The sequence below is a fragment of the Toxorhynchites rutilus genome, chromosome 3 (genome assembly GCF_029784135.1).
Source record: "Toxorhynchites rutilus septentrionalis strain SRP chromosome 3, ASM2978413v1, whole genome shotgun sequence".
NCBI classification, from domain to species: Eukaryota; Metazoa; Arthropoda; class Insecta; order Diptera; family Culicidae; genus Toxorhynchites; species Toxorhynchites rutilus.
Window position 1 is genome coordinate 188,276,451 of NC_073746.1, and position 24,828 is coordinate 188,301,278.

At 36.3% G+C, this 24,828-nt stretch overlaps 1 protein-coding gene across 11 annotated transcripts in view; it reads right to left on the bottom strand.

Moving 5' to 3' along the window:
- Positions 1-23,267, bottom strand: part of LOC129777571 (protein Wnt-2) — a 64,948-nt gene extending 41,681 nt beyond the window's left edge. The window contains exons 1-3 of one of the 11 annotated variants that reach the window (XM_055783922.1): positions 23,185-23,241; positions 22,634-22,831; positions 1,685-2,309 (exon numbers count right to left, since the gene is read on the bottom strand). In XM_055783922.1, coding sequence (XP_055639897.1) covers positions 1,685-1,737 — 53 coding nt within the window. In that variant the 5' untranslated portion in view covers positions 1,738-2,309; positions 22,634-22,831; positions 23,185-23,241. The other 10 variants (XM_055783927.1, XM_055783923.1, XM_055783929.1 and 7 more) reach the window with 10 other exon arrangements.
- Positions 23,268-24,828: the final 1,561 nt, after the last annotated feature.

Consider the following 24,828-nt stretch of genomic DNA (forward strand, 5'->3'; position numbering starts at 1 on the left):
TCAATAGTCCAAAAGTTTTTTGAAAAAAGTCATTTTTTGAAATAAGTGGAAAAAACGGATTTTTCGGGCCACCCAAAAATCGAAATGCGAAAAGGAACAAAACTGCCACTTTTCATGAAATTCTGAGAACCACTATATCGGTTTGGCATGGAAGGGCTGTATATAAAATTCGCCTAGTCTGTAAATGGTTTGAATTGATGAAAATTGATGGCATTCCCATTTTGCCATACACTTGTTCTGTGGAGATTTTGAACTTTATGTTCCGCTCGTTATAAAAAAATTGGTTATAAAAAAATCCATTTGCCATTTGAGATCTCAAATCACAATCTTGCACCAGTTGCATTTTCTAATGTTGTTATCATACACAACGGTTTTGCTCGTTGAGAAGAAAAAAATGGCAATTGCATCACATCGTAACCAGTGATGAATCGAAAGGAAGCTTCATAACTGGAAGTTATGAACAAACCATCGGATGGAAGAGGCTGTTAGGGAAGGGTTCCCCGCTACGTTGGAGTCCAACATTCCAAGAGCAACAATCATACGGCACCTCTAAAATTCCAATATTTCACCACAGCTAGGACCACTTTCGACAGTTTTTAGTCAGCAGTAGGAACATGAACTAGTGCGATAATCCTTAGCCTAGATTCTACGGGAAGGCCATGACGGAAGCCAGAAAATTAGCTTTCGAACTGGCGGAAAAAACGGACTGAAGCATTCGCCCAATAAACCATCTCAGATGGGTCAGATGACTGAAATGAATCAACTCAGATGAATGGCTTAGCGATTTCATAAAACGCAATCCGAATATATCATTCTGGAAGATAGAAGCTAATTTAGATTTTAAAAAATGGTCAAAATTACAAGGCCCTTCTAGGTGATTTTAGTCAAGCTATTTTGTATAATTATTTTTAAGGCCTGTTTCCATTTATTGAGTACATCAACTTGAATTTCAAAATATAACTTTTCAGTTAGTGTCCATCTTTCCCTCCCCAGATATCCATCTCTCCCTTCAAGTGTCCGACTTCCCGACTCATTCTTATTTTTTGAAAGATGCCGGACACATTTATTTTGCAAAGTTTCTGCCTCAATAACAAATTTTATTATAAAAAGAGACTTACACTAGCAATTTGTAGTGAGATAGCTGTATATTTTTTTGTGAAAACCACGAAAAAAAACAATTTTACTTAAGGTGCCCGTCTTTACCACCCTTCCTCCACACAGTCGTATTTAAATTAGAATGCGCCAAAAAACATTCGAATTAGTGAGTAATCTGCAGTTGCAACGGGTGAAATAAAATCCTTGGCACTCATGAAACTGTGAGTGAAAAACATCTATTGCCATTTCCGAGGCAACATTGTTTTTCTACAGAATTTACAGGTAGCTAATCAAAACCTCTTTGTATTGCTAAGAACTTTGAAATGTATATCACAAACTCAATAACACATTTCATTCAAAAACTTGGTGAAAAGGCGGAACATTGGATTCATCGGAGACAATGATGCATGAATGACTTAAATCAATCCATTTTCACAAAAACCAAAAATTAACGCTATGAGTTTTACCCCATATGTAATATAATCGAGAGATCTATGTCATTGGAAAATTTGATATTCTCTTTTCTTATCGATTTTATACGTATTTTTATTAGTGCTATATTTTGTTTTAAAATTTTGTTGTAACTTACCTCACTTTAGCAAATGTCAGTATCACCAAAACTATCCATGAAACGGTGCTCATTTTATTCCACAACAATTCCAATCATTTTCCTGCTGAAATGGGATCCAGATCATGATAAATGGTTGAACACGCGTGATGTTTGTTATGCTTCTCATTAATTTTATATGAAAATGAATCTCTGTCACTGCCACTGTGGTGTAGGTCGAGGGTAGTTATACTCCAAGCTCTCAGTCCGCTTTTCCACGATCATCCACTGGTCCACCGGTCCACTACACAGCAGAAGAATGGAAGATGACAGTCGTCGGCTTATGCAAATTTATGTAATCTCTTAGCGGAGTAGCACTCACTTCCCTCGCTGCACTCAATCAGTGAGCAATTATAAGCTCGTAAAATAACACCGGAGCCTTATACATGGCCCATTAACACCGGCCATTCGACACCACCATGCACGAGGATAAATATGTGCGTTTGCTGCAGTTGTTGATGTCTTGATCATTACTCTTGTCAAAAGACACGATTAATTTGGATTAAGTTCACAGGTATACATATATTTTAACGCTTAGCATGTTCGTCCGTCTGTTCATATCAGAATATAACACCGAAAACCATTTGCGCACTTGAGATTGTTCAATCTGTAATCGTAGGGGATGTACAACAATGTGGAAAGTTTCATTTCACTCAATTGTATAACTCTTCAGAGTTACAGAGTGGAGTTTTGATGAGTGAAAAATCGTATCTCGTAGATAGACAGTAGTACATGCAGTTTTATGATAACTTTCAAATATAGATTTGCGTTTTAGAGCATTCGTTAATGGCTTGAAATGAACAAAGATCAAGTCGCACTTACATGTGCTTTTCTAATTAGACGAAAACAAATGAAGTGATTGCAACATGTTTATACATTAAAAATGAAAAACGAATGCCATCAGCACGCTAAAGTATTCCATTGCTTCCGGGCATTGTAATTTGCAGTGCACCATCAATCACTCCGACTTGATTTAACTTTAAACGTCATCGTATTCACGTATCTCATCACATCTGGTACAGCCGTACGAAATTAGTCTCGCACAAAATAAGATGACTGAAGAGCAGTACTTCAGGTGAAATTTATTGCATCATCTGAAGTAATTCAGAGAAGAAGATAAATCAAAGTAACACACTATCTTTAGCCAATTTACTCTAAACATTGTGGTGATAAACGCTGTAAGCAGTCCGCAATAAAACATCCGAGTGTTTCCATGGATAACTTCTGAAAAGTTAGGAAAAATATTTATTCAGGACTCTCCATTGAGTATTCTCACATTTTTCATTCATATATGCATGAGCTTATTGTAACAGTAACGGCTGAAAAGTTTATAAGGTAACACAGTAAAACTATTTTCTTTGCAAAATACAGTTTCATTATTCAACATAAATGCCTTCGAGGGCGATACAGCGATTATAGCGATTTTGAAACTTTTCGATACCATTTTTATAGGTATAGCTTTTTCGGTTTTTCCAAAATAGGCCTCACTTTCGGTAATCACTTCATCATCGGTTTTAAATTTCTTGCCAGCGAGCATTCTCTTCAGGTCTACGAACAGAAAATAGTCGCTGGGGCCAGATCTGGAAAATACAGTGGATGTAGAAGCAATTCGAAGCCCAATTCATGCAACATTGCCATCGTTTTCATTGATTTGTGATTTTTCCATTTTTTTTCACAATAACAAAAGTTGCTTCGCTCTCAATGCTGTAACTCACGAACCAATCGACTAATTGCTGTCAAATTTTGACACGTATCCATTGAAAGATGGTGCTTTGTGATAGTCAAGTAAATTTTTGCAAGAGGCGCCATCTAGACGTCAACCTTATGAACTTTTCAGCCGAACTGTTAAACATGGATGAAAAAACGTTTACTTTTTCTGATTAATATTTTTTTCCTTTGGCAACTATGTGTTGACAACAGTAAATCATTCAAAATCATTTTCAAAATATTCTGACTTATACAGTGCGTCCCAATAGGGATAGTAGGATTTCGATAGCTCAAAACTGAAACCCACAATTGATTATTGAATTATCAATATACCCACTAAAATATACGGATTGGTGTGCATGTTGATATGGGAGTATTATCGAGCCGTACTTTATCAAATTGATACAATTACCGTTAGTAGCGAGCATTTTCACATAGTGTTCCAAAATTATATCGATGATGATGACATTCCTCTCCAACAAGATGAAGCAACATGCCACATTAGCAATAGTTATGATAGATAATTCGATAATATAGCAAAATCTTATCGCATCAGGCCGTGAAATAAAGGAGGCGTATAATTTTCATCTCATCGAATATAGGGTAAATGATCTTGATTTGTCCAATTTGGGGTATTTTTACGCAACTAGTAAATGGAAATCGATTTTTATTCATGAAAAACACATATAATCGATACGAGTTTGGGTTTGTTGAAAAGCCCCAAGTCTCTAGTTGCTAATACTGCCATAAGGCGTTGAAATTATTCAAATTTTTATGTTTTTTAACGATTTTCCTCAAAGAGAAATTATGATCATGGTTTCACCACCTTTGATCATGGTTTGTCCAAAAAATGATCATGGTTTGTCCGGTTTTAGAAATCACCATTTTTTAATATAAACATTCGAATTCTCAAGTAGATGTTTCATTTATCATTGCTTGAGTTTACTGTCATCATATTGATCCATTCATAATTTAGGCTTTCTTCAGAATATCGTATTTTCTTGGGCATTTTAAAAGTGTTCACTTCAAGACACTCAACATAGAGAAACTTTATTTCTGCTATACGCGAAGGACACAATAAACAAACTGCAGCACTCCAAGCGGTTGCCATAGAAATCATATGGACAAAACAACATTATTGAATTGGACAACTCATGATCAGAATTGTGTTCATTAAAATGCGTTAATTTAATGGTTCAGCTATGTAAATCTGATAAAATGATGTGCAAGAATAATGTTTACAATATTTGTAAGTGTTATAATCCAGAAATGGTCTAAATACGTGCCAAATAATCATCTGTTGGTTGATTAAAAGTTAGCTCAAGTGAGGGGCGCATTGACACCAATAGAATGTGGATCTTATAATCCTTTGAAATATGTGAATCCGTAAAAATATACTATATAACTACTGTAAATCATGAAGAAGACAATATTATTTATATGTTTTAAAATATTCGAATACCTAATTTGACACAGGTGCGCTGAACTAGAGCATTAAAAACAATGGACAAACCATGATCACATTTTCGACTGGACAAGCCAAAATCATTTACCTTATTCAGATTTTTTCGTCATTCTTGTCTCTGGGGCATTTCAGCGTTTCGAATTCGATTTTTGGAAGAAAAAGTTGAGGTGTTGTTTATTAAGAGAAATTCTTTTAAGAAGATATACGCTTCTTATTCTTCTTTCCACAGCATAATAAGCACTAAATTGCACAAAAAAACATCTTCAAATATAATAATAATAATAAGTTACTCTCATAAAGACCTTGATGTCAAATGATGAATCAATAAAGACAAATACCTTACCAAACCACCAAAATGTCCCAACGCCCAACTTTAATTTCAACATCCGAGAAAAAAAAATCACAAAAATTCGTTATTATTCGATTTTTCGATTTTTCGATTTTTGATATGAATAATTCCCAGTGTTTGGAGCTTCCGCTGTTATTGAAATTTGAATCAGGATTTCTAAATCTCGCCTGTCACTTGAAAAATATATGGTGGTGATGGTAATAATGTCAATTTTGAGCGCGATCTATCATTTAATTTGTTTACACCGCCATTAAGGGGAGAACTTACTCTGGACAGTCGAAATTTTCTTTGGAGGAGGCCTATACCGTCAGAAATGTTGTGCCGAAAGTATTTCACGATATTTCATCGCGTTAAAAAGTTACAGCAAAAATTATGGGATAACCTCTGGGAAAAAAATTGCTGTACGAACCTTCAAACGCGTTTCTCTCGAATCCATGTTCTTTAGCTAGTGGTACGTTTATCTCAGATTTTAGTGAACCGATTTGGGTGAAATTATCATCAGCAAGTATTAGGCTGTCAAAAAAGTCCTGCGGTATTTCTGCGAGGTGTCGTTGTAAGCGCGTAGTTCTAGTTGTATTCATTGTATCGAGTCATACTATAGCTTGTTGGAAAGGTATTTTTGCGCGCTATAATATAGTCCTTGACAGTGTTTTGTTTGGTTAAGTCGTTCGTGAGTTATAGTGTCGCAAATATGGAGCAAAATAAAGAGAAAATCCGACATATTTTACAGTACTACTATGACAAAGGCAAAAATGCATCTCAAGCTGCCAATAAAATTTGTGCAGTTTATGGACCCGAGACAGTTTCCATTTCCACCGCACAACGATGGGTTCAACGTTTTCGTTCTGGTGTAGAGGTCGTCGAAGATGCGCCACGCTCCGGAAGGCCTGTCGTCGAAAATTGCGACAAAATCGCTGAATTAGCCGAGAAAGACCGGCATAGTAGCAGCCGTAGCATCGGCCAAGAGCTGGGGATAAATCATCAAACCGTTATTAACCATTTGAAGAAGCTTGGATTCACAAAGAAGCTCGATGGATGGGTGCCACACACGTTGGCGCAAAAAAACATCTTTGACCGTATCGACGCATGTGAATCGCAACAAAATCGACCCGTTTCTGAAGTGGATGGTGACTGGCGATGAAAAGTGGGTCACTTACGACAACGTGAAGCGCAAACGGTCGTGGTCGAAGCCCGCTGAAGCGGCTCAGACGGTGGCCAAGCCCTCATTAACGGCCAGGAAGCTGCTGTGTGTTTGGTGGGATTGTCAAGGAATGCTTCCCTATGGCCAAACGCTCAATTCGGACCTGTACTGCCAACAACTGGACCGCTTGAAGGTAGCACTCATGAAGAAGAGGCCATCTTTGATAAACATAGGCCGCATTGTCTTCCATCAGGACTACGCCAGGCCACACACTTCTTTGGTGACGCGCCAGAAGCTCCGGGAGCTCGGATGGGAGGTTCTTTTGCATCCGCCGTATAGTCCGGACCTTGCACCAAGTGACTACCACCTGTTTTTGTCCATGGCGAACGAGCTAGGTAGTCAGAAGTTAGCCACAAAAAAGACCTGTGAAAATTGGCTATCCGAGTTTTTGCCAATAAGGAAGCGAGCTTCTATAACAGGGGTATTATGAAGTTGGCATCTCGTTGGGAACAAGTCATCGAACAAAACGGCGCATATTTGACTTAAAACAGATGAATGTAACTAATTTTATGAACAAATGAAAATTCAAAAAAAAATACCGCAGGACTTTTTTGACAGCCTAATATAAATAAATTATTTGTCAAATTGCGTGTCAAATTGCATTACGGAAAAAAACGCTGTTGAAATTACCCATCGGGTATTTTCTCTCGAAAATATCGGTAGAAGTAGTTTCGAGTGTATTGTTTACATTGTTTTTCATCGCTGTCAGTTTTTCTAAAATTGGAAAAAATGCGTCACCCGAAAAACAACGTCGCGAATTGATGGAAAATCCTGAACTCTCTCATCGGGACATCGGAAAACAAATCGGAATCGAGTCGTGTGATTAAACGTTATGACGAAACTCTGAGTATCGAACGAATGGAGAAATGTGGTCATAATGAATTTTCTATTAGTGACCAGGATCACAAGCGTGTCGTGAAAGCGTTTAAGTGGAATCCCAATGCTACGGTCAGGGATGTGGCCAAACAAATGAACCTATCCAAGTTTTTCGTTCAGAAAGCCAAGGAGCGGGAGGGACTGCATACATACAAAGTGCAGAAGGCTCCAAATACGCGGGGAAAATCACGGGCCCGGGAGTTGTACACCCAGACGCTGACGTAGCCTCATTGTCTCATAATGAATGATGAGACTTACGTCAAAGCGGACTTCCGGCAGCTTCCGGAAAGAAATGAACCGAACTAACATGCATGCAACCGATACTCCGTCATGTTGAACATTTAGTTTTTGCATTATTTCTCATACTCATTCGTTTCACTGTCTCACTGAGAATGAACACACGAAATATTCATACGCATTTTCGATCAACTGATAGTGGAAGAAAACAAAATTCCATTCAGAGAAATGTCATCTCACTGATTAGACGTTTATACGCGTGTTCGTGTGTGTTTTCCTGGTTTGTTTTTAGCCCGGTCCCTTTTTGTACCGCCTAATTAAAGCAGTCCGATTTTGACGTAGGATTACGTCTTTCGGGAACATATTGGGGTACAAATTGAAAATCGCCAATCGAGCACATCGTGAAAATTGTCCAATTTCAAACGCCTATTGCTCAGTCATTTCACGATGGATTGATGAAATTTTTGCGTCAATCGATTTTGGCACTCCATGGCAATTTTGTGTATTGAAGAAAATAATATATGTCATGAAACTAACTATCGAACAATTGAAAAATTTTAACCCCTATCCTAACAGAAATACCCACTTCTGATTGGTCGAAATTGACGACACATGGGGCGGGTCCCTCACAGAGACATCAAAACAAGCTGACTGGGGGAAATCTGCACTGCAAATACATGAAATTAGAGGAAGTTTTTGTTCATACCGCAAAGTATTCCCTAACAGAGACATCAAAACCAAGCTGCCTGGGGGAAATCAGCATTGCATATACAGGAAAGTAGGGGGAACTTTTGTTCCTTCCCAAATGTGTTCCCTAACAGAGGCATCAAAACCAAGCTGCCTGGGGGAAATCGGCATTGCAAATACATGCAAGTCGAGGGCATTTTTATATTGCAAGTAAGTTGATTGATACGATTAATTCTAGAAAATAAAATTTAAAATTTAAACTTTAATGTTGGTTGATTCGTGAAATGTCATATCAATGACCGCATTGCATTGTGAAAAATTTAGCACAAGTGTAAATGCAAAATTATATATGGTAGCAGTTGTGTTAAAAATGACTTCATAAATAGAAACCAGGGTGTGTTCCCGCTTGAGAACGGGTCGTTTGGTTTAAACTGTCTGTTTTGTTGTGTTCATTTTCACCCAAGAAAAGTTTATACGGCGAGAAAAATATACGAAATACGAAAATGAAGAAATATTAGAAATTTTATTTTCTGCTCTACGTATATAATTAGGTGTTGTTAGTTCAATTAAAACTCGCATTTGGTTGAATAAACACTCAGAAAGTATAAATAATAAAAGAAAATTACCTTTTCCATTTCAAATATGTTTTCTCTATATTAACCCTCTACCGCCCAAGTTTTTTATTTATCTAAAAAAAAACCTACTCCACTTTTATTCCAATTTCCGACTTTCAACATAAAATACTTCTAGCATAAAGCTGCCAGCATAAAAGCAATGTGTATGTGTGATAGTATAAAGACGTTCTAGTGGGGGTGAACATTGAAAATAATGTCAGAATAATTTGACAAGAGAATCCGCGAAGCCCGTCTAAAGGCGGGCTTGGGCTGTAGAGCGTTAAAGAAACATGTTTATACTGATGAAAAAAAATTATAATTGTGTTCGGTATTGGTAACTATTTATTATTTACATTGTTGAGTTTCTTTCTTGATGTCATCCATACATAACACAGGAGGCATCCCGTCTAGGATCACAGAGGGCAGTTTTCTCAAAATCGTTCCACTTCGGTATCTTTTATCGGATTCGCACCATCCAACGTCAGTTTACCATCTTCCTGTTATCACCACTCGGTAAACACTGGTGGAGTGAACAAACAATACCCAACAACTAAACATAACGGCCCTTTTCAGGGTCACCAAATCATTATTTACATGATTCGAAATCGGGATTTGCAAAAAAAATGATGCCGAATGTCTTCAAATTGCACGAAAAAAAAAATTTTTTTGTCGAAAATGGACTCTGAAAAAACGTGTTCTTGAGTGGTTTTTGGTTTTTTAAAACATTCAACTTTGACGGCTGTGTGACTCTAGTAAATGAAGCGAGCTTTTTGCATAGTGTAGTTTTTCGTGGGAATCAACATTTTTAAAAAAGTCCCGTTTGGAAATTCAAAGATAATTTTTTTGCCATTCTAATGTATTCATCCTTTGACCTGTGACACATCTTTAATGTATCATGAAGTTGTTTCATGTTATAATTTTATGTACAAATGTATGTACTATTTATTCGTGTATTTTTTTTAAATTTAAATGAAAAAAAAGCAAAAATGGTCATTAAAAGTATTGTATTGAATGTGAACAACTCGGACATTCAACGTGTACGTAACCTGAAGAGTTTTCAACTTATTTGTGTAGTGAAGATAATTACAAGGTATGTTTCTACAACATTAAAATTTCTATGTCCATTCCATATAACAATTCTGTTTATTTCACTCCGATACAACATCCGCATAATTCCCATCAACTTCCAACCATTGCGATTGTTTTTCCAAGTATACTCTAGGTCAGTGGTCATTTCCCCCCCTTTACGAAAATTAATCCCAGTGCTAACCCCTTATCAGTATTTTGTAAGAAAGTCTGTAGCATATCAGTAAAATGATGAAAGAATACAAACGGTTTTCAAGTTATATTCGCAACAAATTTGATTTTATACTTGTATCTGATTACACAAAAGGTATATAAAGTCTGTCAAGTCAGTTTGGCACCTGCGCCTGATTGATTTTCGCAAAAAACTTGATTCGTTACTTGTTATCGAAAAGCACACCTCATTTTTTTTTTATCCAAAATATATATTTTTATTAAGGCTCATATGGCGTCAGCCTGACGGGGCCGGGAGTTCAATATTTCGACAATGTTTGCCTTATAACTATGTTAGTAATATGTAACCGATTACTCGCGGTTGGCTCGAGGTTAGTATTACAAGTGTTTTCGTAATTGTGATGTTGCTGTCTTCAATGATCTGTACCTGTGCCCGACACGGGATACTTCCTATTGGGATGCAGCTGACCATTAATCAGCAACGCCCCCCTAGTCTGTACCCCATATCTAGCGTGGTGCGTCTTCTCGAGGAATCCAGGATAGAATGGTCACTAGCCGGCGCAATCATCAGCTCGTGTAGAGTTGTCATGAGCGGTACAACCTTTGGCTTTTGTTGAATCATCAGTGGACTGCACAACCTTTGGCCCGTGTATCTGTAAAGAGTGTGTGTATGTATTGCCGCGACTAAGTAAAAGTTTATAGATCGAAGCACACCTCATGTCATCTTCGATATTCACTCTGTCACGGTTTTTCGTTTCCACCAGTTTCCATAAATTCACATAAATACTACGCAAAAGACAACATCACTCGTAACGCATATTTCGCATATCAGGATAAGAATCGATCATTTGTAGATTAACGAGCTTGTTCTGAAATTACTCCGTAAATTTCATCACTGCCAGTCGGAAGGGATTTCAACCTATATCCAAACCTAGTTGTTTGATATAAGGAAAATGTGTTTCAAGTTTAGCTTGTTGTAAAAAGCCTTGACAAATGCTGTGAAATCTCATTTTTTTATGGTTTTCTGTACTGTTTCGTCATCTGTTCCATCACCATTTACTGACGAAAGTCTCTCAAACATTGTGAAGTTGTTTAATTGAACATTACATTTCAGATTTGGAAATATTTGCCGAGGATCGCAAATTTTAGTGCATCCAATAAAGTTTCAATTCAATTTTTCTAATTATGCCATCTTCAAAGCGAAGTTAATGTACAATATTCTCTTGCACAATTCCCCCCTTTTAATGACCATATTCCCCACTAGGGGGGAATTCCCCATCGGTTGAAAATCATTGCTCTAGGTACTAGGCGATTCCAGGCTCTAAAAAGCGTTGGGTTGTATTCTTCAATACCAAAGGAAAACGACGGAAATGACGTATAAACAGAGGGTATCTTTCATGATGTAAATCTCCCTCATGTGAAAATTTTGGAGGTAAGATCCCTAATTCTTTGTCAATTGAGGGCACAGAAATGGAATATTTTCCATATGATTTTTTTTAGAGTACTCATGTGCCCATTGATAAGCTTCGTCTCTCAGTTTGCTGATATACTCCTAAAATATTGGTTTGCTCAAATTACGAACAGTGAGGTCACCCAAACATCTTCTGTTGGAATAAAATTAAATGTCCATGAACAAGGCACTTGCAAAAAGGATGCTGATAAATGGATGTAACCCAGTTAAGGTCTATCCAGAATACAAACATCATTCGATTAAACTCAAGCTGTCACTTAAGGGTCGTTCATTTCGCTCGAGGTCCTATTCTTAAACTTGTCTCTTTCAAGCAAATACTTCATTTTTTAATTTATTATGCATTTGTTCTATCTGAGAAATGGCTTTCTTCGGACATTATGATTAACATCCAATATTATTCGTTTAGACAAGAGGTTCTCAAACTATTTCGGTCAATTTATCTTATTCATACAAAATACTTACCAATTCAGAAACTTAGTCAAGTGAGTAAATTTGACATCATTTTCTCAACAATAAATAGACATAATATTCAGTAAATATCAAGTGTAAATCATACTTAATAATACAGATTACAACAATAATACTTTTTACTGAAATATTCTTATTCTAATACAGCCATTCCATGTGAAACCGGTATGGTCGTTTTCAGATTTACGTGAAAAGTGGTAGATTTGTTCTTTATCGCAAAATATTAGGCCCGTATTTTTTTTTAATTTTTTCGTCAGGGTGATCATTTCCGTTTTAGGGTGGTCCGAAAAATTCCTATAAAAACTTTTTTCTAAAATTTACTTTTGAACTACTAAACCGATTGTATAATCGACATATCAAATTAAAGCCAATTGTCTTTTTAGCAAAAATACTCCAGTTACAGAAAATTTAATTTTTTTTCATTATCATTGATTGTATTTGTTTTTTATGGTTTCCATGGTCTTGGGATAAAATATCTCAAAAACAGAGATGTTTTTTTCGTTTTTAAGTTATGATTTTTCAAATTTAACCGATGGTTCAAAAAATCATTTTTTACCTTTATCTCAAAACTTTTTTCAAAAATTCATAGCTTTTCAACTACTGTACCGATTCAGATGATTGATATACCAAATTCAAGAAATTTAGCTAGTTTTCTGTGAAAAAATACCACACTAGTGAATAAATTGGATTCTAGTAGTATAGATCCAGTATAGTCGCATAAAAATATTAAACGAAGACTAAAAACATGTTAACTATGAAAAATCATAACTCAAAAACGAAAAAGAAAACTTCTTTGATTTCTAGAGATGTTATGTAAAAAATCAGCTTTCAAAAATAAATATAACAAAATATATCGCCTTGGTCCCGAGACCATGTAAACTATAAAGAACAAATACAATCAACAATCACGAAAACAAAATTATTTTTTTTCTCAAGTGTAATATTTTTCAAAAGAAGCCTAGCTAATTGGCTTTAATTTGATATATCGATCACCTAAATCGGTCTAGTAGTCCAAAAGTAATCAATTTTCGAAAATAGGAAAAAGAGGAAAAAAATTGTATTCCGAACTATCGGTCAAGTTTTAAAAACCATAATTTAAAAAAGAAAAAGAACTCATCTCTGATTTTGAAATATTTATAGAAAAAATATAAAAAAATTGTAGCGCCCTTGGTCCCGAGACCATGAAAACCACAAAAAACAAGTACAATCAACAATAAATCAAACAACATTCAATTTTCTGCTACTAATGTACTTTTTCTAAAAAGACGAGGTGAATGGCTTAAACTTGATACGCCGATTATTAGAATCGGTCCAGTAGTTCAACAGTCATAAATTTTTGAAAAAAGTCGTTTTTGGAAAAAAGTGAAAAAAAGTGATTTTTCGGACCACCCTAAAACGGAAATAGTCAATTGTTCGCTATAAATAACAAATCCACCACTTTCCACGAAAATCTGAGAACCACTATATCGATTTGACATGGGATGGCCGTATAAAAAAATGCTTCACGTAACACAACCTATACAATATCTTGAATGTTTCAAATGAGAACTTGTGTTAATTAATAGGGGTCGATTTTTAGTGTTCCTTAGTAGCCGAACGTTGAATACCGCATCAACGGAAGCCAAACCTCTGTATCTTCTGTTGTGCGAACAATTAGAGAGTCAAAAATTAGTCCTGGTTTAAAAGGCCATAAAAGTTTTTGAGCAAAAACAGAATGAAGAACAACGGTTATCAACAAAATTTGCAAGCACGCTTATTCCTTGTTTCGATACAAAATACAGCTCTCGGTTATCTTAAAAAATGTCGGATGGTAGCAACACATATGTAGATTCTAGAGATATATCATTCATACCGAATTGAGCACATAACGATGTCAATTTCAGCGTGTCTTAACTTTAATGTCCTTTATGACAAATAAATTTTCATAACAACCTTCACAAGTACTAAAAAAAATACCACGGGCCTTGTTTTGTTCAATTTTAAACTTTTCCATATATCAAATCTATTGACAGAAATAACATGCGAAAATGGTTATTAATACATTCACCGTAGTGCTACACTCATTGTTAACCTTCAATTGACCGTACAAATGAAAGGATCTAAAATTAAGAATAGTCTTTGGACTATTGTGTGATTTATGCATCCGTTAAAGAATTCATTAACAAGGTGAACTGTTGATGGCGTATTTCTTTTTTTTTTTTGTATACCCGCTTTCAAAACCATACAACCAAATTTTGCATAAACATACAATTTTTGCTTAACACGCAAAGTGGCCGAGAGCCGTTAAGAAGGAGTTTATCAGTTCATCAGCAATTATCAATTCTGAAATGTCGAAAATGAAACAGGATGTGCCTCATGCTAATCTTAAAATTCCAACTTGATGAGCAGACCACTGGTTTCAGCATTCAGTTTCTTTTTTCTTTGACTCATATGCATTATCAAACCATGATGTTGAGTCACAGTCGTAGTTCTGGACTGTGTCGTTCCTAGGCTCCTTTTCTCATTGTTTACGTAAAATTTTGCATTATAACGGCGTGAAATACTTTAGTTCACCGATCCTATGCGAATTAAATCAAGTGCAACTGTAGTTCATTATGTTTGAGTAACATGTAACATGAGTAACAGTTTATTTTTTTTTATTAATCAAACATTGTTTCAGTACTGATTTTTTTCGTGTTTCCACCTCTATTTTAATTTTTATTTATTATTTTTATTTCAAATCCACGGTGGCTTTGCAATTCAATTTCACGGATAATTAGAGCCCCAATGTATACAGAATGTGAAGCATTTCGTTCGGAAGATATTTTTTTTTCTCTTGAATTTGCTGTATATATCGTGGAAACGTCTATAACATATATTTCAACAAAGTAAACTCAAATGGAATATTAGCTATTAATCGTGAATTCGCTGTGCTGCTATTCTGTTGTATAAAATAGTCACAATCTGTCAGCAAACTGTCATTACATAAAATCAGAATAGCAATTAAGATGATCTCTTGAATTTGCTGTATATATCGTGGAAACGTCTATAACATATATTTCAACAAAGTAAACTCAAATGGAATATTAGCTATTAATCGTGAATTCGCTGTGCTGCTATTCTATTGTATAAAATAGTCACAATCTGTCAGCAAACTGTCATTACATAAAATCAGAATAGCAATTAAGATGATCTCTTGAATTTGCTGTATATATCGTGGAAACGTCTATAACATATATTTCAACAAAGTAAACTCAAATGGAATATTAGCTATTAATCGTGAATTCGCTGTGCTGCTATTCTATTGTATAAAATAGTCACAATCTGTCAGCAAACTGTCATTACATAAAATCAGAATAGCAATTAAGATGATTATTCAATCGTGTAATGACATCGATTTTCTGATTTTATCTTTCAGTGATTATTCGGAAGAAGATAACGCGGAAACTCAAAATGAGTTAGATCGAGATAATTAAGTATTCATTATCTCTTCTTGGTCAATAACGTCTTCTCGTGCATTGTCGTCGATAACTTCCAGAAGTATCGAAAATATCCAATTCTTATTACTGCTACAATCCCCGTTTTTCGAAAAATATTATAGCTACTGAATGTTATTTAATATTTCAAACGCTTTTTACTCAGAAAATTTAAAAAATCCCACTGAAGAAAAAAAGAAAAATCAAACTTTTATTTTTATGTGGGGTTGAAATGGTTACCTGGTGGTGGCAAAATGAACACTTGCACATATAACGTTTAGATGAGGAATAGTATAGGAATAGATTAATGCGTTATTCAATGTCAAAATTTGTTCAAATCATGATACATGTATGAAATAAGTTGGCCCTTTTACATAGAGTAGTAATTAAGTTTTCTCATGCGTACAAAAACTGAGTACGTAACATAACGTTTCTCATAATGAGATTTGGTTTTGGTTGAGATGCCATATTTTTCAGCATCAAAGCCACAAAGCAGCATGTGATAAGTTCTATCATTTGGTAGACATAACATTGTAAGTCGTAATCCACCATTGATCATTCTGCCCCCAAACAACGAATGCGAATTAATCACTCATATTAAGCAAAAATAGACAACATTCAACAATCCTAGATTATGTGAACAGTTGATGATTTATCGAATAGAGTGATCAAGATTTAAGACAACAATTGGTTTTTAGTTAAATTAACAAAATTTAGGCACTCGTCGATTTTACCACGCTGTTCATTTTACCCACATTTCACCTATATATTTTTTTTATTTGACATAAAACCACCAAAATATGTTATTGCCATTTGTTGTTGGACGCAGACCCAACACAAACGCAACAATAAAAAGTAGAAATACTGAATATGTCCCGAACAGCAATCTGCCATCGTTTAGAACCCATGGGAAAAATCCAGGAGCTCGGAAAATGGATGCTACGCACATTGAACGAAAAACAGATGGAGCATTGCAAAAACCATTTGTGAAATTCTTCTTCAACGGCACCAAAGGAAGTCATCGGACAGTGGCAATCCAATGACTTCCTTTGGTGCCGTTGCTACGAAAAATGAATTTATCTCGAGAGCCCTAAGTGTAAAAAAATTATGGTTTTCACCTGGTTAAGCTGGCCTATCCGCCGCAAAGCCAAATCTTTTCGCGTTGTAATCCGTGTTAGAAAAACACATTTCGGAGTGCAAAAAAACATGCGGGTGAGGAAAGTAACCCCTGCTTGCATGAATCACTTATACTTTTTATATTATAGAGCCTTTAAACTTGAAAGTTCATTCGCCTCTAATGTCTGCTGACTGACTGATGATGAATTAGAGAGGTTCTAAACTTTTCAGTTCATTCGCCTCTAATGTCTGCTAGATTTTCCCAGTTTCCTAAATTTAGAAGACCGTGTTAAGGAAGCATATTCTAGTCTGCACAAAGGCAGGCGAATGCAAATGTACCCGCAAGTTGCATTTATTTGCAAAACCGATTTCCCACGCTCCTTGGATTTGAAGTCTGTGTTAGGGAAACACATTTCAGTCGGAACAAAAATACCCCCGACCTGCATGAATTTGCAATGCCAATTCCCCCAGACACCTTGGTTCTAAAGTCTGCGTTGGGGAAACACATTTCGGTCGTAACAAAAATTAACCTCGACTTGCATAAATTTGCAATACCAATTTCCCCACGCTCCATGGATTTGAAGTCTGTGTTAGAGAAACACATTTCAGTCGGAACAAAAATACCCCCGACCTTCATGTGTTTCCAACTGTTTGGTTTTGAATTCTGTGCTAGGGAACACATTTCGGTGAGAACAAAAATCCCCATACTTCCATGTATTTGCAATGTCGATTCCCACAAGGCTGCTTGGTTATGATGGCTGTGTTGGGGAAACCGTAAATCGGGCCAATCAGTTAGGGCGTTCAAATAACGCTTAACATTTTACAGTTATTCAATTGTTTATCTAATGACAAATAACATTTTATTAATTGCGATAGATGCGTAGGAATATTCCCTATCAATTGATGCAAACATCTTTCCGATACAGTAAGAAATGTTCGAGTTATAAGCATTCGGAATCTTTCATTTTTCCTTGCATGTTCTGTGTTTATGTTTTCATTTTACCCCCCATATACTCCGGTTAGACGTAGTCCCACGTCAAAAAACAAATATACGAAGTAAAATGAAAAATTGTAATGAGAAAATTTGAAATGATGCTGGTGACTTCGCTGTATCATTTTTAGAAATAAGTGTAGGCATAACTAAAATACCGTCTTCTTTTCTTTCCGTATTGACCTTTAAGGCTTAGAGATCATTTATAAACGAGCACCTGCTATGGAATATTTCGAAAATTATGCAGGTGATGTTGACATAAAAAATTATAAAGCATAAATGCCTTGAAAATGTGGAAAAATTAATGAATGAAAAAATGAGCTTACGTATTGACGCCACCGTAACGCAATTATTATTATGAATTTATTTTGTCGTGATAAAATGAGGTGACGAAGTCCCCATCTATCGAGGATAAGGAAGCGAGGCGCCCAAAGCCCCCAAACCGCCGAGGTGACGCAATCCGAGTCAGCCGCAGACCCGCCGCCGGAAGCGCCGACCACTCGCAGGTAAAACTTCTACGTGTATGGGCCACGTGATACAAAAGACTGGATAATGTTTATAATCGAATTTGAAAGTCCATCATTCATGCAAAAATAAGAATTTAATCAATATAAAAATGATGAATGTGATCATTTTAATAACACTTATCAGGAACTACTCAATGGATCTCTTAAAAGAAATATTATTTTTCACTGGGGTCCATACATTTTTGTTTTTCATGTTTTTGTCCACTCATCTCGTTTCTAAATGTTTGTTTGTGTCCTTTTTTTAAAATAACTGGAGCCCAACTCTAGGATCCTCAAATAAGAGTATCTTCGAGATGGGGGTGAGTGGAGGGTAAAAAAAACTACCTTCTAATCAAACAAAGCTGTAAATAGTACATTTAGATAAATGTTACTTTTGGGTAAATTAAGCATTCAGGTAAATGTTGCATCCGGGTAAAGGTTACATTCTGGTATATGCTGCATTTGGGTAAATGTCGCATCCATGTAAATGTTCATTCGGGTAAATGTTTATTCGAGTAAATGTTCATCCGGGTATTTGTTACATTTGGGTAATTGGAATTCGGATGAATGTATTTCGGGTAGTTGTCCTTCGGGTAACAGAATTTCGGGTGAATGTGACACAATCACTGCGTTAACGTGAATTGTTCCAATGCATACTGTATTTGACGTGCATGTTCAAATCAAGACTGAGCACCTGATGTTCAATCAAGTAAATTAGTGGTTCAAGGAGCAACAATAAGTATGCCATAAAGACGTTACGGCATACATAAAGGATAACGGACGGTAAAACTTATGCATTACATTTATTTTCAACGAAGAACAATACAAAAAATTGATCTAAAATGTAATCCGCTCAAACTATTTTCTTACAGAGTAATAAAAAGTGTTAAATTCGAAAAGTTTTCATTTTAACTACTAATCGAAAACATAAATGTAAAAATCAATTCGCAGAAAAAAACACGACAAGATTGATTCACTAGTATGAACTGTCAAGTCCCGGTTTGAGAGACGAAAAATTGTGGAGCAAAATGCTCAGGTTTGTCGGTCGATTCGGTCCCCCATACACTATGCTATAAATTAAATACCAAAATTTATTACACCGAATTTAGCAGAACTGCGAATCAGAATGGAAGACACAAGGAAAACCATTTAATGTCCATCTCGAATTTCATCTATACAGTCTTAAGGATGATGCTAGTCGCGATGACGACTGTGAGTTTAAACAAGGGCGGTTTAGTCATGGCATGTGATGTTGCAGACAATATTATCACAATATTCCTTTTCCCCGGTTGGAAGAACAATGCTATCCTACGACAGCCGGTTCGTCGCTTCGGGGTGTAAATCTCCTGTTTTTGAAAGCATGCAGTATTCAACTATGCGAGACTCGGCTGCTGAAACTGAGATGATCAAATATGGAAGAAGTGGTGTGGAATAGTGGAATAAATAGCGATAATCCTGAGCGTGTTGAAATACGTTGAACCTAGCAATCATTAAGTTAATAGCTTGATTAAGATTTATGAAGGCATGGTAATAGTATTGTGACAACATTTGTAAAGCTGTCAGAATACAATAAACTGTTTGTAATTAAAGTCATTCGTTTCAGTACCATTGCTTTTTAAATAAATTGAGATTATTTTACAACCCAATAGTAGAAATACTGATAATTGTATAATCATGCAGAACTACTTGTATTATTTTAATTTACTATCGCTTCGTACAAACGACTGCGTTTAGGTACAAGATTAATTATGATTACATGCCATATAGAAGCACAGATTGACTAACTAGCCAGAGAAAATTACACTTTCATGTTAAAATAACATTATTTATTACCCACTATTATGATCAATCATCCATGTTTCATGCGCGACCTATGACCAGATTATCAAATAAGTTAACGACAATATTATTGCTTGGATGCTGCTATACGCTGGAACAGTTTCGCTAATGGTGAATAGACTTTGCCTTGTGTATATATAGAAACAACCCTCTTGTCATGGTTTAAGCAGAATTGCATTGCGTACTAGCAGAGGGATTGGACAATTTATTTTAATTAATTGGTCAATTATAGGTTTGACATGCTTGACATTTGAAGTCGCCGAATTCAAACCGTGGAGTAGTGAATCCACCAGCGTGAAATTAACAACTTTAACTGCGTTGATAATGCTAAGTGTGTTTTCGTTTGTTTACGATGAAGGTCGCGGAACAGAGTTTTCTCCGCGTCATTCGGATGCTTGGACAACATCCAAAATCGGAGGTGGCTTCACGAAGAACTGTTTGCCAAAAATGGTTGCTTTTGTGAAAAAGTGCACCATAAGTATGTAGATATTGTTTTCTGGCTGGACATTAATATTAATTTAAATATAAATTTGAACGTTGAGTGAAAACATCAACGAGTTCCAACCACTAATAGACAGTTCAATTGCCAACAATGGCACGAAGGTGATTGACGAGTCCAGCAAATATTCATTAAAGCTACTATTAGTAGACGGATACGGGCGGATTAGGAACGTTCATTGTGGCATTTTTAATTCTTTTCTTTCAAAATTTCACTTATCAGAGTGTATATAATTGTAGTGGGTTTGGGTGTCAGGATAGGTTAATGTTTACATTCTAGCTCCACCGGAGCAATGGGTAGAATCAATTCATAGAAAATTCGTCCGTTATGCCTTACGTCATCTCCCATGGAATCTATATAAATAAAAATGTAAGGCCAAATGTGTTGCTAAGCGCGAAACCTGAAGAGGGAATCGTTCGATTTGAGTCATCTTTATTTTGATGTATTCGTCTGTGCAGTCTCTCTGTTCAATGTTATGGAGAGAAAAATCGGAAATTTTTCGGAAAACTCTGAAGGAAGGTCGGAAAATTCGGAAAATTGATTTCCCAGATGTTTTAAAATTACATCATGATAAGCGTTGTCAGTCCATTCGACGTTTGCGCGATTGAAATTGATCTTTCTTTGAAAGTGGAAATGGATTTTCAGGTGAAATAACGCATTCCTATCTATATAAATAAAAAAGGAAGGCCAAATGTGTTGCTAAACGCAAAATCCGAAGAAGGAAAGGTCTCTTTTGAGCCGTCTTCATTTTGATTTTTTTTTTTTGTATTCTGCCCATAGAACAATGTTATGAAGAGAAAAAGTTTAGAAATTTGTTCTAAATAATTCATATCAAAACAATAATTTTGGGCGGGACAAAGTTCGCCGGTTCAGCTAGTGATTCAATAAATCTTTCACCCTACGAAGCTCGCTGCCAGTTACTGGGTCTCGAGACACTTCAGAATAGAAGGATAGTAAGCCAGGCAATGTTTGCAGCCAAAGTGCTGTTGGGAGAAATAGATAGCCCTGGTATTCTTGCTAAGATGAACGTCTATGCACTTGAGAGAGTCCTTTTGTCTAGAAGCTTTCTTCATCTTGGACCACGTTTGGCGAACTATGGCGCACACGACATGCCTCAAGATTCTGTTGAGAAATGTTTTCACATGTTTTTCATGTTTTATGGACGTTTTCAAAGCACTATACATTTCAGTCGAAGTATGCAGTACTTTATTTATGACGATGAAGGGTTTCATTCGTTTGAAATTGATTTCAACGAATAGTTCAACAGTTAGATCTGAAGTTTTGAAATTTGGAAACATTGTAGATAAATATTAAATTTGATAAGTAATTACAGATAGTGAATGATGTCACATGTAATAATGTGCCTCATGATATATTTTTATAAATGATGATTGTTCCAATCTATTGAAATGACCGAGTAGAAAACAATGCACAGATCCACAATGTTCCTAGTGGGGAATTGAACTAGAATTAGGTCGATATTGGATAAAATTGATAACAAAGTTGAAAATTTCATACGAAACAAAAGGATTCCCAATATTCCAGCTTAAAGCCTTGCCAATATTCCTACTTCTCTAAAGTCTCGGTTTCGTCGTTTTTTCGTAGCTGAACGCATCTGTGATGTACAGATCCATAGAACATTAACACCGAGAAAAAATCCTAGTCAAATAGACATGAGTCAAAAATTATTTTATTGTAATATACGTTACCATCGTGACCAATCTGAACAATATTTATTTGAATCAAAAAAATCGTGAACCAATATGTCCTTGTCACGATAATCTATGAATCAGATAGTTGATGAACGTTATAACAAAAATACACAATTAATCAATCGAAACACCCAGAATAACTTTTTTATACTGCTGTCTGATCCATTTATGTTTCTAATGTTTCACCCAACGTTTTATCAAAAGATGAACATCAGATATATCTGAAGAGAAATCCAATTTTACAATCGAACAGATTGCTGCCAGACGTTTAGAGCCACTAAACATATAATTATTGTTCTCACGAGTAGCATGTTCCGAACATATGTTATTATCCACTGAAATCCAAAACAGTCGTTGCTACTATAATGATACATCAGGCAATGTCAGAATTTCGTCTTCTCATTTTCTTTCTGGAGACTCCCGCTGATACATTTAATTGATCGATCACAACTTCACTCTCATGTTGCTTAGCGCCACTTACAGATTCCGTGTTCGCGAGAATATATATTCATCGCTAATATAGAATCAACTCAACACATTATAAACAAGATGTTTTCATGGTAAACATTCAATTCACATTACACTTGTTGAACTTGTTACATTTTTTTAACTTCCTTTTCGTATCATCGTTTGCACGTTATTCACCTCTTCCTTCTACATCAACCTTCTCTTAAGATCACTTCGCTCGCGATGAAATATCGAATTAAAATAAAATATAAAAAAGAGATAACATTTAAGATAGTTAAGCGCAGTTTCCACAATGTTTCTGAAGAGCAGGACGAAAAAAAAACACTTTCCGTTGAGCGCAGTTCAATAATAAAAAAAAATCACATCACTGGGCACGAACTTCTTAAAACACGGTGGTCATTCAGAAAGAAGATTTATAGGAAGCAATACTGTGGTCTGTTGATAGAAGTCAATGATGCCTGACGGCGTGCTGATACCAATGAACCGCGCAACCTAACCGAAAGACTCACAAACCGACCAATCATTAATTCAAACAGAAGGAACAGGCAAGAACGAAGTGATTACCAAGATTGGGACCACGGATCGTGATCGAGTTCGAGAGCACAACAAAAGCGTATACCTTGCGGCTCGATCGACGAAGGTAAACTAAAACCTGGGATACAGCTGGAGCCAAGATTCGAAACAAAATCTTCACGTTCAATGAAAAAAATACACACAACATTCGCGACGCTACATCTTCGTCGTGATCGCAATGGGACAGAGGAGCCTAATTTTGCTCGTAATCGAGCCATATCGCTCTAGAATCATCAAAAAGTATCATCTAATATTTTGATCTGGAAATTATTTCAGATCAGACCAGTTTTTTAAATTGATTTGGCTCATTTTTTTTTTTTTATCCAAAATATATATTTTTATTAAGGCTCATATGGCGTCAACCTGACGGGGCCGGGAGTTCAATATTTCGACAATGTTTGCCTTATAACTATGTTAGTAATATGTAACCGATTACTCGCGGTTGGCTCGAGGTTAGTATTACAAGTGTTTTCGTAATTGTGATGTTGCTGTCTTCAATGATCTGTACCTGTGCCCGACACGGGATACTTCCTATTGGGATGCAGCTGACCATTAATCAGCAACGCCCCCCTTGTCTGTACCCCATATCTAGCGTGGTGCGTCTTCTCGAGGAATCCAGGATAGAATGGTCACTAGCCGGCGCAATCATCAGCTCGTGTAGAGTTGTCATGAGCGGTACAATCTTTGGCTTTTGTTGAATCATCAGTGGACTGCACAACCTTTGGCCCGTGTATCTGTAAAGAGTGTGTGTATGTATTGCCGCGACTAAGTAAAAGTTTATAGATCGAATAGGAGGGATACGAAACAGGGACACAACGAAGGAAAAATCATTAAACGTTGACATCGGCGTTCCTGAGGAACAGGTATAGATGAAGCAGAAGATCAGGATCACGGCTACCTAAGATATCCCGGACGGGGATATCCGATTGTCTGCCTTTTGCTCTCAGTGCTCTAGAGAGCTGAGAGCGAGCAGCATGGAACCGGATACACGACCAGACAATATGCTCGATGTCGTGGTAGCCATCGCCACAATCACAAAGATTGTTTGCTGCGAGCCCAATTCGATAGAGATGCGCGTTTAGGTTGTAGTGATTGGACATAAGCCGAGATATCACGCGAATGAAATCACGACCGACATTCAATCCCTTAAACCAAGCTTTCGTCGAAACCTTAGGGATAATCGTGTGTAACCAACGACCGAACTCATCTTCACTCCACATGCGCTGCCAACTAACGAGTGTGTCCTGACGAGGAATGTGAAAAAATTCGTTAAAAGTAATTTGCCTTTCAAAAAGTGTGCCTTCTGAAGCGCCCACCTTAGCTAGCGAGTCCGCTTTCTCATTCCCCGGAATCGAGCAATGAGAGGGAACCCATGCTAAGGTAATCTTGAATAATTTTTCGACCAAAACACTCAATAGATGTCTTATTCTTGTTAGGAAATAAGATGAGCGTTTATCAACTTTCATTGAGCGGATTGCCTCTATTGAGCTGAGACTGTCTGAAAAAATAAAATAGTGGTCGATGGGCAATGTTTCAATGATCCCTAATGCGTAATATATCGCACCCAGTTCAGCGACATACACGGAACAAGGATCTTTGAGTTTGAAAGAGGCACTGGAATTTTCATTGAAGATG